Source organism: Etheostoma cragini, chromosome 19 (assembly GCF_013103735.1).
Source record: "Etheostoma cragini isolate CJK2018 chromosome 19, CSU_Ecrag_1.0, whole genome shotgun sequence".
In the NCBI taxonomy this organism is placed as follows: Eukaryota; Metazoa; Chordata; class Actinopteri; order Perciformes; family Percidae; genus Etheostoma; species Etheostoma cragini.
Genome location: NC_048425.1, coordinates 16,020,483 through 16,040,069, shown reverse-complemented (window position 1 = coordinate 16,040,069; position 19,587 = coordinate 16,020,483). Strand labels below are relative to the sequence as shown.

The 19,587-nt window shown below is 39.5% G+C and overlaps 2 protein-coding genes and 1 long non-coding RNA gene across 3 annotated transcripts in view; 1 reads left to right on the top strand and 2 right to left on the bottom strand.

Moving 5' to 3' along the window:
• Positions 1–10,744, bottom strand: part of acadvl (acyl-CoA dehydrogenase very long chain) — a 15,403-nt gene extending 4,659 nt beyond the window's left edge. The window contains exons 1-17 of the mRNA XM_034856327.1: positions 10,637–10,744; positions 10,313–10,394; positions 10,130–10,199; positions 9,250–9,321; positions 8,542–8,614; positions 8,163–8,227; positions 7,912–8,046; positions 7,623–7,767; positions 7,387–7,516; positions 7,116–7,241; positions 6,794–6,992; positions 5,014–5,118; positions 4,504–4,590; positions 4,080–4,142; positions 2,344–2,445; positions 1,044–1,141; positions 194–266 (exon numbers count right to left, since the gene is read on the bottom strand). Of these exons, the coding sequence (XP_034712218.1) occupies positions 194–266; positions 1,044–1,141; positions 2,344–2,445; positions 4,080–4,142; positions 4,504–4,590; positions 5,014–5,118; positions 6,794–6,992; positions 7,116–7,241; positions 7,387–7,516; positions 7,623–7,767; positions 7,912–8,046; positions 8,163–8,227; positions 8,542–8,614; positions 9,250–9,321; positions 10,130–10,199; positions 10,313–10,386 (1,617 nt within the window). The 5' untranslated portion in view covers positions 10,387–10,394; positions 10,637–10,744. The remainder of the gene's footprint in view (positions 1–193; positions 267–1,043; positions 1,142–2,343; positions 2,446–4,079; positions 4,143–4,503; positions 4,591–5,013; positions 5,119–6,793; positions 6,993–7,115; positions 7,242–7,386; positions 7,517–7,622; positions 7,768–7,911; positions 8,047–8,162; positions 8,228–8,541; positions 8,615–9,249; positions 9,322–10,129; positions 10,200–10,312; positions 10,395–10,636) is intronic.
• Positions 1–11,014, top strand: part of LOC117934574 — a 16,812-nt gene extending 5,798 nt beyond the window's left edge. The window contains exons 2-3 of the long non-coding RNA XR_004654508.1: positions 5,990–6,002; positions 11,005–11,014. This is a non-coding gene — a long non-coding RNA (uncharacterized LOC117934574). The remainder of the gene's footprint in view (positions 1–5,989; positions 6,003–11,004) is intronic.
• Positions 11,015–12,910: 1,896 nt separating this feature from the next.
• dvl2 (dishevelled segment polarity protein 2) overlaps positions 12,911–19,587 on the bottom strand; it is a 20,753-nt gene continuing 14,076 nt past the window's right edge. The window contains exons 6-15 of the mRNA XM_034856536.1: positions 19,048–19,138; positions 18,782–18,851; positions 18,465–18,604; positions 18,101–18,177; positions 17,924–17,991; positions 17,692–17,826; positions 16,904–17,035; positions 15,642–15,818; positions 14,952–15,176; positions 12,911–14,643 (exon numbers count right to left, since the gene is read on the bottom strand). Coding sequence (XP_034712427.1) covers positions 14,081–14,643; positions 14,952–15,176; positions 15,642–15,818; positions 16,904–17,035; positions 17,692–17,826; positions 17,924–17,991; positions 18,101–18,177; positions 18,465–18,604; positions 18,782–18,851; positions 19,048–19,138 — 1,678 coding nt within the window. The 3' untranslated portion in view covers positions 12,911–14,080. The remainder of the gene's footprint in view (positions 14,644–14,951; positions 15,177–15,641; positions 15,819–16,903; positions 17,036–17,691; positions 17,827–17,923; positions 17,992–18,100; positions 18,178–18,464; positions 18,605–18,781; positions 18,852–19,047; positions 19,139–19,587) is intronic.

Here is a 19,587-nt window from a genome sequence, read left to right as displayed (position 1 = left end):
TTTTGGAAAATGGCTGCAATGAAACAAAGAGTGAAAAATTTAAAGGGGTCTGAATACTTTCCGTACCCACTGTATCATTAGCAGAAAAGAGTCAAGCTATCAATTGGACAGCCACTCACTCAATCCAAGCTATCCCCTTTAAATAAATGGCTACATTGGAAAATGTAATACACACAAGAAAGGTCTAACACACCAATTCACCGCTCTGTGCCAGCTCTGGATGTATAGTTCCCTGCAGTGTCAGACCTGTGCTCAAACCTGCCTTCCTAAAAACACAACACAAGAAGACAGTTATAACAAACATGGTTATACACCATTTTCTACACCTGCCATGTGGTGAAAAGCAGAAGAAGTTGCAGTCCTCCATCTGGAACAGTACGGCTGTGCACTGAGACACATTTAGACAGTGCTCACAAACCAACATACAAGTGTGCACTTTAGCTAAGCACGCAAGTACAAAGAAAATAGACTTGAAAGCCTTAATAGCTGCTTTGGCTTGCGGATACACACGTAAAGTGCAAATAAAGCTTAAGCCAAAATGCAGACAGCGTAGACAGCTACACTGTTTAAAACTGTAGTACATTTGTGATTTCACATGACAGCTTCAATATGTCCTGCGTACAGTAGACAGTAGCAACCCTTTTTTCTTATGATTACCCCTGGTGGGCATTCATTTCTATATTATATATGGTAGACAGTGTGTCACACATACATTAGAACTGTGTGTGTGTGTGTGTGTGTGTGTGTGTGTAACACCCTAACGCAAGGAGTCCACTTTCAATTCAGTTCCTTGAAGGATGAAATGGAATAAAATACATTCAAATCCTGGAAACTCAAACAGCAAATCAGCTAAAAAAAATAGTAATTTCTGCTAAGACGTCAGCAGAACTGCAAAGTGACATCACGAGGGATGGAACTGACCGTAATCAATAAATTGTGTCATGTGCTTTGCAAGGGAAGTCCCCCATCTCCCACCCTTAGCTTTAGCACTTTGGCACTTTCTGCCCCCCCAGATAGAGTGTGAAGTGAATGTGAGATGCAACCTTTTGGCTCTCTTTGTGAGTTCTCCTGCAAGCAACCCAGCATTGCCAAGGGGGTTCTTCAGGGCCTTCTGTAAGTTCTTCAACTGGTTCCCAGCATTCTGGAAAGAAGCAGAGAGGGACATGTGGTATTTATCAATGACTATTGCTTAAAGGCCCTGTTGCATTGCTAGACCTACAGTATCTTCACCACCTATCTACTCTGCAATTAGGACTATCCCAAATAATCAACAGCCAATATCAGATCAAAGCAGAATAGAGAAAGACCGCAGACCGCAGTAAAGACTCTCACACTGAGCTGAAATAGAAACACTGCACTGCAACACTTGTCTTTTGGTTCAATGAAAGCATTCAATAATGATTCTGTTATTCTACAGTATTGGGAAGAAGAAGAAAAAAAAGTTATACATACACCCGATATAAAATTCAATATCCTTATCTGGTACAGGGCAAAAAGAAGCAATCCAAGCATTATCCCAGCAATTTACATGTTGAACCAGACTTTGGCCCTGAAAACCTATTTTCTCAATCAGATCCTTACTATGAGTGATGAGATCCTACACGAACAAACATTTTTGGCAAAGTTACAACAGTTTGAGTTATTTCACAAGAGAGATTTCTCCATTTCTTTTTTTGTCTTTGCTCATCTCACTTCAGCAAATATTTGAATCACAGTCTGACTGCAATTGTTGGCTGTTTGGTCACTGTGTCAAATCTGAAAAAACCTAAACAATCCCGATGAAGCAGATTAACTAAGGTTTTGGTATACACTTCTACCTAAAGAGGGTTTCTTTTCAGGTTATTCCCAGGAATGTAACAGTAGTATAGTAAAAATCTAGGATGAGACATTTAATGATTTATGCAAACAACATTCTATAATATCCTCTTTATCCTCAAAATCCTTCCCTATTGCCCGGACTATATCAGGCATGGGAGGTAAGCCGTAATAGAGGATTTCATAAAAACATGCAATTTTTCCCACCAGTAAAAGGTGCACTATGAGTTCCTGCATGGTTTCAGTGTTTTTATATTTTTGTCTCAAATCGTAGGCATCTCTCCTTGATCCACTAGCTGCCTGACCCCGAATACACTGTGAAAAAGCCCGGTCTTGGGAGACAACAAAGGGATTGTAAACGTCAAACAAACACTAGTGGCACAGGATAGGCACAAAAACAAGAAAGAGAGAGGAAGCAAGCAGAAAACACTTCCTTTCTACAGAACAGCTGAACATTTCACAAAGACATTATTAAATGACCACAACCATGTGGGAGAAGAAATTTACGACAATAGGGTTTCATTTTACCTGGAAGCCATTAAGGGCCACGAAGAGCCTCAGGATGTCATTGGTGCCCTCGAAGATTCGGAAAATTCTCAGATCTCTCATCACCCTCTCCACTCCAGCATCCTGTGACAAACAGATACACAAAGACGATGCCCTTCTACTCAAATATAGTAAAGAGTTTATTTTTAACTAAATCACAAACAACCTATAATTGACTCTTGCAAATACAACGAATTTGACTTTTCTAAGAATATTCTGCACTGAAATTCACTCACAATTTCAGTCTGTGAAATTCTCAGTTACATCACATTTGTATTTACATATTGAGCCAGCCAACATGAGCAATAAGCTGTTATTTATCATATCTTACACATACAGTACAAGGTATTTTGATCTCAGCTTCTTACAAAAGTTAAAATTAGGTAATGAAAACACCAGCTGTGACAAACAGATCATCTATATTAATTTCTGCATTTTTGAATACTGATTGTGCAAGTTACTGTTCATATCTTTACGTTGCAGACACTGCATATTGTCCAGAAGAGCAGACAGGGAAATGTACCGAGCACACTTCTGACTTAACTTCCTTGGTAAAATGAAACCCCGAGTCAAGATATGTACTGTGAGCAAAACTTGTTTGGTGATGAATGCTTTTTTTTTCCCTTCTTCCTTTTAGACAGCTCATACCTGACAATTGATATCATAAGCATGGAAATACACACGTTTTTAAAAATTCACAGGTTATTCCTACGGTCTAAACACTCCCAAAATATTAGCAAACATGAACAACTTTCCCATATCCCAAAACTAGAGTGCTTGATGTCAAAGTATAAAAAAAACTGCTCCATAGACAATGTATTTGTAAATATGTTATAGATAACACAAAGCACCCAGAGGAACATTCTGAGTATATAAACATGTTCTGTTTTAGAACTGAGAACACTAAAATACAATAAAGGTCGTTTGGGTATAAAATAAAAAAAGTTTGGGACTTTTCCTAAGCCATGAAAATAACATTATTTCATTTTAGGTGTTGTTCCCCTTTAACTTATAAAAACACAAAGGGGTTGGGCAAAATTACTGAAACATCTGTACCCGTAAGTATATTTGTGACGCCTTAAATGGTGACATCTATTGAGATCTTACGTCAACTCTTCGGGAATTTGGGAGATTTTAAATTGTACCAATAATGTCACCTTTGCAGTTAATGCTTTTAAGTTTTGTTCCATAAGTGTATATGACTGTATTGGGAGCCTGGTGAAGCAGCATGCGTGTTAGAAAGGTGGCCTACTGCATCATCTGGTTCGGCCTGTGCAAATTCATTTAGAATAGAACCACAAAAACAGTTTGTTTCCATTAAGAGGAAGAGAGAGGAAACAACTCTGTGCTGTATTTTGTAAGGTGCAGTTCAGGGAAATATGATCCGCCGTGAGCACGGTCTGTTTTATTTTGTTTCTGTGCTCGACTTCCTATCCCGCACTATCTGCCGTGTGCTGAATTGTTGCGGAGCTCTCCGGTATCCGAAAAAAATAGAAACTCTGCGTATCCACTCCAGAAGGCTGCGAATCGCCAGAGCTGGGACGGAGCTGGGACGAAGCCGTTCAGCAGTCGGTGGAAATACTAACATTGACTTTAATGGAAACCTAATGACTCCACTGCCGTTCCACAGCAGATCTGCAGCAGTTAGGCGTCCGGTGGAAATTGGGGGTCAGTGGTACCTGAGTCAGTGTGAAATAGGATGTAGACTGAGAACTCACCTTCATGAAACCCATGCCACCCATAATCTGAATACACTCGTCTGTCACAGTCCATGCTGCTTCCTGTCAGAATTAAAAGAAAAACACAGATGCAAATGAGCTTTTGCTGTGACACTTAGACAATCACATTTCTCTAATCTTTCCCCATTTTAATTTAGCAAAACACAGAGAGACGTCTACTTCCTCTAACTACCCCCCCACCCCCGAATCTTCCACTCAAAAAAAGAACATCATCAAAGTCTTAAAGTCTTATGTGTAAGAAGTAATTAATTACAAAACAGACAAAGCAGAAGAGTCGAAACAAAAGAATGCATACGTTTTTTAAAAATTGCAATTATACAATCATGTTAGCCAGGCATTATGGGAACTATTAGCTCCTCCTTGTATGCATAACCCATGAGAGAGTTGTTATTGAAGTTCTTACAGAGGCAAAGATCTTGCTGATGGCAGCTTCTATTTGGAATTCAGTTGCTCCACTGTCCATGTTACCGCTGATCATGTAGGCCATTGACTGCAAAAAGACACAGAAGTACTAATGATGACAATGATGACATGATTTTGTGACATCTTTTTTTTCAGCACAATAATGTACAATAATGGCCATGAACACAATAATTATATATTATACACATATTGTGCTCAAAACATATTTGCTAGAAGAGTTAAAAAGGGGTGCCTTAAACAGGAAATCAACATAAATGGCATTAAGCTACATATAATACAACAATTTACAGGCTAGAAGTGCCAAATAAGGCTGGCACTTGACAGTAAAAACTATGACGACAGGAAAAACCCAAATGTTAGATACTGGCATTCTGCTTTCCATTTGGTTCAACACCACTTTAAATCAGCAGTAGTCATTTTAGTGTCCAAACAGCAGAGATAAATATGAATCAGACTGTGGGGGCAATTAGAAAATCTTACATTGACTGACCTCAGTGACATATTGCAGCATGGTCATGCGAGCCATCTTCTCCTGGATGGCTCCGAAGTTGTGGATCTTGTTCCCAAACTGGGTTCTGTTGGCTGCATGATCCACCTGATAAAAAGAAGGACGGACACTATCACACCTTTGTTCAACAAGCATTTTTTTGTAACAGCATTAAACAGGATTAAGTGCATTCAATCTTTCTTATGCTTAAAGACCGGAACTGAAATATTAGCGGCCTTTTTGGGGTCCGTGTTGAAATGGTGCCACGGTCTAGTTTTTTTTAACATAAAGAGGAAGTTTGGTTAGGCAGCCAGAGAGCACATGAGCATCATTTTTGTGGAGAACTGGTGGTATAAGGTCTCAAAATAAACAGCTGAAAGTAAAAAAAGTAACTTAGCTGTTAAGGTAACTTATGATCAAGTTTGAAAGCAGAACCACTTAAGAGGTGTGTATTTTATAGCAAAGCATATTTTGCAGTTCTCTAAAGAGTCATTCATCTTAGCATGTGCGCTTTCCCCCCACTTTAAACCTAATAAAATAGTTTCTGCAGTGTTCTCCCTATTCTGTGGAATTGGACTAAAGCACAACCCGCCAAATATAATTTATTTTCATCCACAGCCACAGCCTGGTTATGTTCTTTTTTATAATGAATTTGGCTGGAAACCCCACAGTCTTCAGCACTGCAATATAAATATGACATTTTAAGCTATGTCATGTAAAAAGCTACACTAAGCTACACTTTGTGCCAACAAGAATCCAAATTACTGTGAGTGGATCAGCATCTAAAACAGCAACAGTAGGACAATAATAAGTCTGTAGTGTTCAACTTTCTGCTCCTACTTTCAGCAAGGTTGTGCATGCTACTTAAGGTTATACATTGCTAGTGCTGAAACAGTTCAGCTGATTGAATCTTTCTGAGAACATTCTTCTAATAACCTGAATAATGGATTATACTTTGGTCCTGCAGTTTCAGAAGAAGATGTCCATGTATGGTTTTAAAATAAATTAGATTAAATAAAATAAAAGAGATTGTATATACCAATAGGTAAAACATTTTTGTTCCTATTTATTTTATTCCTTAGGGTTTGGTTCCCCCATCTGTTCACAACTGCCTCTTGAAGCTGAGCAGGGTGTTTCCTTTTTGTTTTAGAGTTTTTTGTTGTTGTTGTCATTAGATTGTTACAGTTTCAATATATGAAGATTTTCTGGTTTTCAAAACGTAGTTTTTTTATGTTTACCGCGGTTGGTCTTGGAAAACAAGACAGTCAAGTCAACCCTTGCTGTGTCCTACATTAAAATACTACTTGTGAAACAGTATAAGTATAACAAGTTGAATACTAAGTAATACTGAGTTCAAAATGATCCCAGCAGTGTTTAGTCAATTCAGCTGTTACTGACATTACAAATACATATTTGGTTACATACTCAGTATGGAATTATGGAAAATTGAAATGCTTGAGAAAAACAACAGACGTGACCAGAGCACGTTTGAATCTTCAGCGCCTGTAACCACAGAAGGGAAGTTGCTTAGCAGAAACAGGCCATATTGAACTGCAAGAAGGGGAATTTCCCACAAACCCACAACAAAGGAAATACATGACTGAAAGAGGGGGTGTAGCATAGATAATACAGGTAAAATGTAATGCAGCAGATGGGAAACACAACATACTGTATTTGAAGACATAAAGCTGTAAATTGCAGCTACAGTGTCTAAATTTAAAAAAAAATCCCAGTTCCACTTCCCATCTATATATATGGTGCAGTGGTGGTGTAGTTCACTTACAGCTTTGGTGATGACTCCCTTCATGGTGCCGGAGAGGGCGGCCGCCATGCCAAAGCGTCCGTTATTCAGAATGTTCATGGCCACCTTGAAACCTCCACCCACCTCAGTCAACAAACAGTCAGCTGGCACGCGAACATTATCGAAATAGACCTCTGCGGTATTGGAAGCCTTGATGCCCATTTTCTTCTCTGGAGGGCCACTGTGATTAAAGAAGATATGGTGATGGTCATGAGGAAGAAATAAACAATGAAAAGAGATTTTATTAGTCCAAAAAACATGAAGTTTAGGGATAAACAGACAATGTAGAAAAAGGTGTGCTCACTGTGTCACTCCTCCAAAGCTCTTCTCCACAATAAAGGCCGAGATCTTGTCCTTCATCTCTCCAGTCTTGGGATCCTTTATGGGTGTCTTGGCAAAAACTGTGAAGATCTCTGCCAGACCTCCATTGCTGACAAGAGAAAAAGGCATCAGATTAGGAAAAGACACAAGCAAAAGCTATTACATAGTGTTAATGGAAAGACTGCACAATACCACCTCCTTGTGGTAAAAAAAGAATTTGATTATGATTATGTATTCTAGTACTGTGCCCTCACCTGATCCAGATCTTGCTTCCATTGAGAGTGAAGTACTTTCCGCAGGGTGACTGAACAGCTGTGGTTTTGATGGAGGCAGCATCAGAGCCACTGGCAGGTTCAGTTAGGCAGAAGGCGGCTAAATGCTCCCCTGGACCCACACAAAATGATTAATCAGCTCTACATTCTTCATTCATTCATTCATTAAATGATGTAACTCCCCCAATACATTTGTAGTCAATTACCAGTCTTCTTACCTGTTGCAAGCTTCGGCAGGTACTTCTCCTTCTGGGCTGGATTCCCAAAAAGCAGAATGCCCTTGAAGCCAATGGACTGGTGGGCCCCCAGAGTGATGCCAACACCCAGGTCATGACTGCCAACAATCTCAACCAGCCGGGCATACTGTAAAATGGGGGTCATCCCATTAGCCGTGCATGTTTCCGTAGCCGTCTCACACAACTAACATTATTCTACACTATTCAGTGTTTCTTATCTGTATCTCTTGTTATAGAGTAAAGATCAATAAATGTAATCAAGCAGAAGTACCTGTGTGTTTGATAGCCCAAGGCCACCCAGGTCAGCTGGTATTTGTAGGCCAAAGGCACCCATCTCCTTCAGGCCCTCCATGGTGTGATCTTCTACTTTCTCCAAGGCATCATTCTTGGCTGGATCATTCACCTCCTGCCCACAGGAAGCAGAAACATGCAGGGTAAGGGGGCAAGTGTGACGGATGTAGAGAAGTTTTGAGAGTGAGGCCAGAAAGATTCATCCAGGGTCTCCAAAAGGTTTGAAATTACCTCAAAGAATTTACCGACAGGCCCCACAAGCTCTCGAAGAAACTGCTCCTGCTCCTCATTCAGGGCTACAGCACACACACAAGTTAATGTTAAGTCAACTTTATTAACCCTGCAGGGGAAATTCATTTTATAGCCAGCAGAAAATAAAAGACAACAGTTCATACACAGATTACACAAAATAACAGATGTGCTATTACTAATATGTATATGGGACAAATCACATTGAGCTATTAATGAGACCAATTGAAACAAGGACAAATGAGTTCTTACATCTCTTGGTCTTAAAACTATAGTTTCCAATAAAATATAACCGTTTCCTTTTTTAGTAAAATATTGGCAGTGTATCAAACCAATATTAACATATTGTCCTTTGATTTACCTGAGGGGTAGGGGAACACTTGGGCAGTTGCTATCTGCCCCTTGAAAATGTTGACTGCAAATGATTTGGATTCCTGTAGAAGATAAAGTTAAACATAGTAAAGCATGTGCCAAACCAAACAAAGTATCCAAATTTTGAGGTAAAGCTACCCTGTGTTTTATTGTAAAAAACAAAAAAACAAAAAAAAAAAAAACTTAAAAGGTTATGTTTACATGAACTGTTGTTGTGTAAATTGTTGTTTATCACTGAGGTCTAACATATGTGATTGGTGCAAACAGTTGCATAACCTTTTACTACCGGTTTTGTTTACATCCATGTTTACTAGCATGTAGTCCTTTCCTTCCCTGCCTTTTTTGGTGCATAACCGTGTTTCATGGCATGTTACTAACCAATTAGTGGAATAGTGTAAAACCACCGGCAGAACATTTGAACACATTTGGGATAATTGATTACTAATTTTGACCCTGTGGATGTATTGCAACATTTCCAAGTGTGTTCATGTGCATTGTAACTAAACGGGCACTACAAGACGTCAATGACTCCACATGGTATGTTTAATTCTTAAGGCGTGTGGACTAGAATGATATAGAGTTGATGTGTACCAAGCAGTTTAAAAGCCATTTAAGAAAGAAAAAAAACATTAGAACTATAATAACATGCTCTCGAATATAAGAAATGCATAAAAATAGTAAGACAGAATTAACATACAGCAGCAACTGTTTTCATCTCCACTTTACCGGCAGTCTCACTGCCAACTGCTGCAGGCTTCTCTAGCACCGCCTGAAGAAAAACAGAAAAACAGACATTGAAGATAACAGAGAATACGCTCACCATCAGTTCATTGACTCAATAAAAAAGCAGGGAGGTTTTGTATTTTAGGACTTTGCAGGAAATTAAGGTTAAATAAAATGTTGCATATAGCTCACGCCCAAAGGTAGGATTGTAAAAGAGACAAAGGTGGCCCGTGGGTCAACATTGTGCATATTTGATTATACCGATAATCAACTGGTCACTCAACAGGGAACCAGTAGTAAAACTGTTCTCATGAAAGAAAGTCATAATACACCGGAGTGGATTAGAGAGTTGAGGTGGGCAATATTAACAATCACATATTCCTTACTAAATACAGTCCGTGTGTGTCAAATTAAAGGAAGGAAAACAAATTACTTGGTATGTATTCTCTGAACATATTCTTACTACAAATGAATCTTTGAGCTCTACCCGTTATTGCTCTTTATAGAAATGGTACCGACTTTTATTTTATTTTGAGGGATAATGCACACGTTGCACAACGTTTTGAGATGGTATGTGCCTCTGGTGTAACCATAGATGTATTATTGGCAGCTCTACACTACATTACATTCATGAGTGTCACCCACATCAACGGTGTCACCTTTATGAGTCAAGTGACCAGTGAACTTTCCCCCACTTCCAACGGTTGGGGCTAAATCTATGGGGGATGTCAACGTTATTTCAGGCAGCCACTTCATTAGGCCAAACAAGGCCAATAAACAGGCCTGAAAATAAAGTAAAAATACAAGATGCAAAAAATATTTCTGACAAAATGAAAGTATACTTGGAACATTACCTCGGCAGCTTGGCTTGCGTAGAGACGGGCATTTTGCACAGCAACAACAGCCCCGGCATGACGCTGACCTCTGTAGAACAGACAAGAAGTGATAACCTAGGTGAACTTTCTTCAAGCAAAGTAGGTCCCCTTCGTTAAGAAACGATAGGTTCAATAATAGTCTTAAAGTTAAAAATTACCTACCCAGACAGCACGGGAGGAATCCTGAGAATGGAGCCGCACAGTGCGGAGGACTGGCTCACTTTACGAAGCAGCATAGTTTTCTTTAGTCCAAAAAAAGATGACAAAACCGACACACAATTTAAATAGCTGAATAACACACAAACACATTTTTAAACATTGACAGAAACAACAAGAGACGTTAGCTAACAGGGACGTGGCTGGTAACGTTAGCTAGCTAGCAGCTACTTAAGTTAACTTGGCTATGTTCGACTAAAAGCAGGAAAACCCAGCTAAAATATTTGTATTGCGTTTATAAAAAATCGAGAACATCAATTTGTATTACACACCTATACAAGTTATATAATGACACGTCCCCTGCGTCCTAACCGTAGCCGACTGTTCCTCCAATGACCCACTAGTAACGTTATTCAACCTAAATTTTCCTTTTCTGAATTCGTCGGAAGTTGTCAGTCCGCAGTGCTGCATGGGATATGTAGTTTTATTTGTTTACATAATCTTAGGGCATTCTGCCTGCAAGTTTCAAGGGTGTTTGTGTGCCCTTCTCAGAGTTGTCAAACAGGTATAACAGAGAAAACCAAACGTGGATATGATTGACTTAGTGTATTCACTAGAATACAATTAAATGCAAAAAATTTATACATTCAGTTATTTTCATTGATGTAGTACTTTGATGTTAGTGAGGTGGCTTACAGTGTGTATGTAAAATACATAAAAAAATACATAAAAAAAAAATCATAATAGCAATGTGTTTAAAAAGTGAATAATGCTCAAAATCCTTAGAATAGTATTTAATTCCTTAATATCAATGCATTGGGAACACTGCACATTCAATTCCAAATCAAAACATGACCAACATTGATCAAGTTATACCTTTACAGAAAGTGAAGAAAAAAGGAATATTAACACATATGGAATTATGTAGTAATATGAGTGTTTGTATTTTTCTTTACAAACTCAAACATTTAATATCAGAACTGAAAAATGTCTCAAAGGTTTGCTTTACTTTGAATCACGACTCTAATATTTAGCATAATCATTATTTCTGGGAACTGCTTCACATCTGTGTTGCATGGAGTTGACCAGCTTATGGCACTTGTGAACAGTTATCCCAGACCAGGACCGTTGAACTACAATCCACAATTCCTTTGCATTACCGGGTTTTGCCTCAGAAAAATAATTTTTGTGTTCTTTGGGATTGAAGTCCGGGAACTGGGCTGGCCACTCCATGACATCAACCTTCTTCATCTGGAACCAAGACTTTGCTAGCTTACTGTTGTGTCATTGGTCTTGTCTACCTGTCTTGTTGAAAGACCCATTTCAAAGGCATTTCCTCTTCAGCATAAGGCAATATGCTCTATACCTCTTCAAGTATGTTAAAACTGATCGATGATCCCTGGTATGTGAGAAATTAGCCCAACGTGACAGTATGAGAAACATCCCCATAGCATGATTTTTGCACCATTTTTGCTTTACTTTCTTCAAAGCATACTGTGGATGGGGGGTGGTTGGACAAACTGACAAAAAGAAGAGACCCAAAAAGAACAATTTTGCTCTCATCAGTCCACAGAATGTTTTCTCTATTTCTCCATTGGCCACTTGATGTGTCCTTTGGCAAATTTCAACCTATTTAGTACATGTCTTTTTTTTCAGCAATGGGACTTTGCTTCTAGCTGATGGCTTTGCTTCCCATAGCCTTCTTCTGATTGTAACAGTGCTAACAGGATTTTCCTGGAGCTGATCATGGGTTGAGCCTTTGCCATTTGATCCAGTCGAATGGTAGTTGACGTTCAGGCTTTGGGTGCCATTTCAAGACATTGGAAATCATTTTGGCTGAGCAGCCTATCATTTTCTGCTCTTCTTTATGTTTTTCCCTCTCCAATCAACTTCAATGTCCGCTGTTCCTCAGAGCAATGTCTGGAACGACTCATTTTCAGTGTAAAATGCACTATAACCAGCATGCATATTTGCTTCCTTCCTTAAATATGAACCGTAATTGACAACTATTTCTTCACAGAATCAATCACCTCACTAATCGAACACAACACTGCTATTGTTTTGAACAAGCCCCTTTCAATCACAGATTCAATTACACAGAATGAGCAGCATGCATGTATGACTGTTGGGTCCGTTGGTTTTCTATGACTCTACAACACTTACTAGTAAATTATTTGCCATGTAGAAATAACACTTTTACCCCAAAATATGATAGTTTAGTGTTGTTTTACTGCTATTATTTTAAACAGGACTATAACTGCAGCCTTTAAAATATATATATATATATATATATATTGTATTCAAAAGGATACTAACCAAAATCCAGATATCTACAGCACATAAAGATGAGCATACAGTATGTTTCCCCTGTCTGTGACATACACAATCTTTTTATGTACAATTGGTTACGCAATATTGCTTTTACTTAATATAGTGAGTCAACAATATCACCATTTAGTTTTCTCAATTACACCCATTTTACAAACATTAAAAAAGGCAAAAACTAAACACAAACCAAAGGTTTTTTATTAAGTTTACTTCTTGACATAACTTGTGATTTATTTTAACTTCTGAATCCCCACCTAAAATAATGAAGTCTGAACAGTAGTTAAGTATCAAATTTATTCTCAAGTACACAAACAAAGGTAGCGATATGAAATCAAACAATGTGACACTGTCAATGTCATTGTTTTTTTGAAATGTTGAAACTTCATTTAGCACCTTAAAAGTACGATTATACATGATTTATATAGTCACTCATACAAAAAATGAAATGGGTGGATAATGCAAGTCAGTAACATAAAAATAAGCATGGGGCATTTGGATCACAGTTACTTATTATATACACTGTGTAATCAAAATGTACCGCTTTCAGCATCTTGTCTTTTCACCTAGTACCGTTAGGCCTCTACAGTCAACAGTCCAATACAGAATACTCCTCACAATAAGAGTTATTTGACGACTAGGCCTAGACAGTGATTACTAAACACAAGTTCACCTGACATTTTTGGACCTATTTTCTTTTCACATTAGAGCTTGCTGTTCTGTATTGTTGCATTTACATAGGAGTAGTAGATATATATACACAGACGTTTATTGTCAAACAATGCTGGAACAAGGAGTTGTTTTATGTACCTGGAGTGTGAAAATGTGTCTAAAAATGCAAAGAGTTAGCAACTCAATATGCCCCTGCTGCCAACAGATCTGGCATGGTGATCCAGATATGTATAGAGGATTGTATCTATCCTCAAGTAAACAGTGTACTTGGCACTCTTTAGTGTTAAACTGTGGTTGGTGTGCTTACTGGATGGAAAGCTCTGACATTCATAGCTGGTTTGGGAAGGTGCTTCCCCTCCTAAAATATTATATTTCAGTTTTGAGGATTGCAGGAACTGGAGTGCTGAACAGCTCTGCAATCAAAAGTGTGTAATGGGAGCTTTCTTTTTGAAAAATACAAGCTCACTACTGAGATAAGAAAGGACTTGTCTTTCTGGAATTAGGGTTGAAAATGTTATGTAGATGACATTATTTAAAAGAAACTAGACTTTGTAGACATAAAGTCAGACCAAATTCCACATGGTGTTTCCATTTTGCCTTATTTTCTTTGTCACTATTAAACCCTGTTCTCACCAAATTTGTAACAAGTGCCCTCAATCCAATAGGCCCCTTGTCCCTTGTGAGCTTAAAAAGCTATCACCAGATACTCATCAATACAAGTACAATACAACCGTACAATATCTTCACATGAATGGTCACTCCACACCAAGACAGAAACTACATGACGTCCACAAAGAACTCGCTGGGGTTTCCCATGGCCAGGTGGAACGACTGGCGTGATGCAGTCAGCTCTGGGGGTACGGCGCCTAGGTCACGGGTGGGCGGGGCCCCAGGAGGTCCCCCTGGAGTGGAGGAAGGGGATGGAGCTAGAGCCGGGTGCATGGCTGCTGTGGCCATCTGCTGCGCGTGGGGAAGGGTGTGAGCAGTTGCCATGGCCGGGTGTGGGTGCTGGGGTACCATCATCACCATCATGGGGTTGTAAGGCATGATACCTGGTGGGTAGGGAGACATGTGGGGGGGTTGGGGAATGCGGTGATGATGAGAGCGCTGGGAGGAAGCATGACTGTGCTCGCTGGGGGCAGCTGAACCGTGGCCACGCCGCAGGCTGCTGCGGGTAGAGTATTCCGATTCACTGCCGCTCCCAGAGCGCGAGTCGGCCCCACCACCTTCTACTCCCCCGCCAGAGGGGGATTTCTCCCCTCCACCCACAGTGCTGCCTGGGCCTTTGGTGCTGCGACGTCGCTCACCCTCGCTTCTTGTCGATCCACTGCTTCGGCTCCCTTAGGGCAGAAAGAAATTGCTGTTAGAGAAGATGTAAACTTGTTTGGTCAGTCCAACAAACAAGGACACCTAAAAGGAGCCTGTAGGAAACCTTAATTTTAGGGAAGATTTCCAAATCATTGGTTTGCATCACTGATCTCAATGGCTATGAATGATTTGTACGGTCAGCTGTGGCAAGCAGTAATATTAAATATACAGGTCCACTACCTATTTCATAATTATTGGTCTGATGCATGCAATTTGTATAGTCTATGTACAATCTGACTCATTCTCAGCAGGGTGACATCTAATCGCAGTTTGTGTTCACCTTCACTGTGCTGGCTGCCGGTGCTGCCGGGGGCGTAGGTGTAGCTGGTGAGCTCGTGGTACGGGGGTGGCTGGCTGGAGAAGGCATGTGTTGGGTAGGGCTGATAGGGGAAGGTGTGCATCATGGGCCACGGGGAAGCCCCAGGGAGAGGCAGGGGAGCCAAGGTGTCCTGGTCTGAGGCCCCACTGGAACCATCATTGTCATTCAGGGACAGGTTGGCCATGTCTGGGTGGGAGATAAGACATAGCAGATGATCAATAGAAGGAGTAAAGGTTTAGGCTAAACAAGCTGAACAAATGATAGTACTTCTGCAGATACAAAATTAATACAACAGAGACTCATTACACACAATCACCTTCATCTTTGTTTCAAATGTTACCCTTTGATATGAATGTATTTATCTTTATCAGGATGTCAGACCCACCCAAGGAAGTGACCACGGACAAACATCATGGAAATTAAACCTGTGATATCTGGTGCAGCTTTTGTTGTTTTATGGTTGTGTTTGAGTGCATTCTGAAGATTTGAAGTTTAGGGATAGCAACACATTAAAGGATTCCATGTCACATGACTGACCATTACAACCACTAGCTTGTCCACAAAACGCATGTCAGCAAATACGATTAAGCGTAATATTCATGAAAACTGATCCAAGTCAACCTTTGACGTTAATGTTTCTAAGTTACTCACAGTTCTCACAGTCGCTTAAATCTCCAAAGACGTAGTAACACTGTTCGGAGAAGGTAATCTTGTTGACTGTGTGTCGGATGAAGCCGGCTTTCAATAGGTTGCTGGCATACTTTCTGGCTTCACGGCGGTCCTGGAACCCCTCAATGTGGTGGAAGAGCCACTCCACTACGTCTGAGCCTGATGGTGGATACATGACATGTAAGATAAGACTAGGTAGAGCTTAAGTCATCCCAAGGGAAATATTTGTGAAAAAGATTCAGTGTCCTCAATAAAATAAGTACAAAGTGTAAAAAAAATATGGTTGAAAAATACATGTATGTAAAACAAGTGACACTGAAAACACACAATTGCAAAGACAAGCTATGTTATAAAATTAGATTAGATTCAACTTTATTGTCATTAAACAGGTACAAGGCAATGAAGTGCAGTTTAGGTCCAACCAGAAGTGCAATAGCAGTAAGTGCAGGATATACATTGGTTTCATAAGTGCAGGACATGGATATGTACTGAATAAATATAGAAATGAATACTATTATAAACAGAATTTTACAGACAGATTTGTCCTATGAATATAATATAAATTATACAGAAGCAACAAAATAATATTCCACACACAGGGAAACAATTTGTGATGGGCAGTGATTAACTTTAATTAAATTAAAGTAATTAACTTAATTAAAATTAAGTATTTTTTATAAAAATCCAGGATTGCACAAAACAACCGGAAACACAATTTGATGAAAGCAGTTTTTTTAAATAGATAAACCAGCCCTATTCATATGCAATAAGTGGCCGTTAAGTCTATTGTTTGCGTAACAAGATTAAAAAAATAAATAATAAAAACTATGTTGTGACAATAAAGAGTGAAGTTTTTGAAGACCATCTTCAGGGGGAATTTAGCATTACAATTGAAACACTGCAAACTACAGTCTTTGCCTTTAGATATCAGCCTGATTACCTGAAAAATGCTAGATTACTACAATTATTCAGAAGATGAAAAATTAATTAAATTTCCTTTCAAAAAGCAAAAAATGGACAAACATGGCCTTTATGTAAACAGTCATTGTGATACAGTTGCAGGTGATTCCAATTTTATCAGATGGTTTCACTTGCACTTTTTGGGGTTTTCCTCCCACAAGTCACACGGTTTTAATTCTAAGAACATAATGCCTGCTCTGTAAAGTCCTGTGAGGGACAGAATGTTCATGTTACTAAATGGACTCTCTATTATGCCTTGTGTCCACTGTTGTGTCATGTCTTACCGAGGAAAGCGTTGGGGATGGTGATTTTAAGCCACATGCGGTCCCTGACCTCAAGACCCGACTCTGGCGAGGCCATGGCCTTGGCAACCGATGCCATGTCAGAGTGCAGTGATAAGTTGAAGTCATCAAAACCTGGAGGGACGGAAAAGCATTTTTAGGAAAGCTGACGAGGAAGAAGTACAGACAAGCAATGATAAATAAAAAGTTTACTGAGAGGTGAAATCTGGGTCAAAACAAGAAGGCCAGGAGTGTAACTTGAAGGAGATCAAAGGAAGCAAAGTAGCAGACATAGTTCATCACATTACATAACAGCAACAAAGGCAGAAAGACTGATGTGAAAGATGATTCTGGTGCCAATGCCGTTAGAAGAGAAAGAGTGGACCGTTACAGGAAAAAGATACTTAGAATGTGAGTAAAAGTCATTCAGGCCTTGAATATCACCAAAGACGAACTGGGTTTAAAAGTGAAAGATATAGTTGTTTTTTTTATTATTAGTTTTTTGGGGGTATTTCAGGCCTTCATTTGACAGAACAGCTGAAGACACGAAAGGGGAAAAAGGGGGGGGGGGAATATGCAGCAAAGAGCTGCAGGTTGGAATCAAACCCGGGTCTGCTGCGTCGAGGATCATCTATATATGGACGCCAGCTCTACCTACTGAGCTACCTGGCCACCAGGAAGACTGTTTTATGAGAGCATTGTGTACATATGAAAGAATTGAGAATAACGACGGGTACATTTCAGCACACACAAAGTGAGATTATTTGGGAGACATTGGAAGAGGCTCTCACGTTCGGTTTCGGTTACGGAGGAAGAAGAGGTGATGGTACTGAGGGAGGAGCTGCCTGGGAAGGCGGGGTAGACCCCAGTCATAGCCACCGAGTGGCTGACCCATGCTGCTGGGTCAATGGGTCGGATTGGTTCATCTGTACACGTTAAAAAGAGAAACGGTTACTGAACCTGACATCAGGATACTACTGAACACCACAAGGGCATAAACAGAAAAGGCAGTTCTGTACTTACTGCGAGGCAGAGTGAAGTAGCCCTGGGGAGAAGGGTCCCAGCACTTAGCCACTGTGAGGATGATGGGCCTGGCAAACACCAAAAGTATACGTTAATATCATCATTGTTGATCACTTGCGTACAGACAGAACTTAAACATGTGTCCTGATATCTAAAATAAGTAAAACACCACCTCACCCTGGCTTGTGTACAATCTCCCTCAGTACCCGCACTGCATCGTCATTACTCATATTCTCAAAGTTGATGTCATTCACCTTCGAGGGTATTGTACAATAAGAAAAAGATTTTAGTTAGACTGAGAGATAAGTACAGCTGAAATTATTAGATTATTTAATATTCATTTCAGTACACATGGAAAAGACATGTGTTCATGTATCGCAGCACACCAGAAAGAATTATTTATAAGTTTCCGAAAAGATCCCACAATGTGGCACACAATGTCTAAAAACTACATAAGTATTCAGCAAAAGATTCATATAAACAGTAATGTAAAATAAAAAACACTCCCTTAAATTAGGATTAATGATTTATTCTTTCTCACCTGCAGCAACATGTCACCAGGTTCGATACGTCCGTCTGCAGCTACAGCTCCTCCCTTCATGATGGAGCCAATGTAGATGCCTCCATCCCCCCGTTCGTTGCTCTGGCCCACAATGCTGATTCCCAAGAAATTGTACTTCTCTGTATTTTAGAGAAATCAGAATAGTGTTAATACTGCGCAAACATTTCTGCAAAGAAATAAATAAAAATAAAAGAATATTTGATGTGCAAGTCTAGGCTGTAGTACTAATTTAGAAGTTTCATATTTCCTTGCCACTTCCAAGACACACTGACATTCAAAAACAAGAGTTTACAGACCCATGTTGAGAGTAACGGTGATGATGTTCAAGGACATTGTGGAGTCTGTCACACTGCTGAAGGAGGAGGCCTGGAGTTGAAAACCACAAAATGACAATTAGATAAACACAGACAAAAATACTTTCTCTGAGCAATCCATATTAACATAAAATTCCTGATTCAGCAAAGAACAGCATGCACAGCAAAGAAAAGCAAAATACCCAAATGTTATAAAACATGTTAAAAAAAAAACGTATGAAAAAAAAAGAGCACTAAATATAACATACCCTCTCCAAACGTGGGGGGCGCTGTTTCCTGCGTCTGCGGTGACGTTTAAGAAGCCTAGAGGCTGTGCTCTGCTCTGTTGCACTACTGAACCTACAAGAAGAGAAACATGCCGTCACAAACCTAAGGGACCCACAAAGTTAATGGGGAAGCTTATCAGCAATTCTTGAGTAAAGATCGTATCTTGTTTATCAGTGGATAGGTAATTTTCCATCCTGTTTTTGTCCTCTCAGGAGATACAAATACCAAAAAAGACTGCAGAACCCCAGACAAAGGAAAACGTCCATCCAAATCCATATCTACCCTTAGTCCAAAAGAATTAGAGCTGGCCAGCGATTACATTTTTTAATCGCGATTAATGGCATCATTTCCCTGATTAATCGCGATTATTGGCAAATTTAAATAGTGAATTCAAAAGTCGTGTATATAGTGCAATTTTTCTTTTAATGTTCTGCCATATGAAGAAAAGTGCCGTAACATTTGTTCTGCAAAAACTTACCAGCATTTTGTTTATAAAGTAGCAGTTAAATAAAATATTTAGT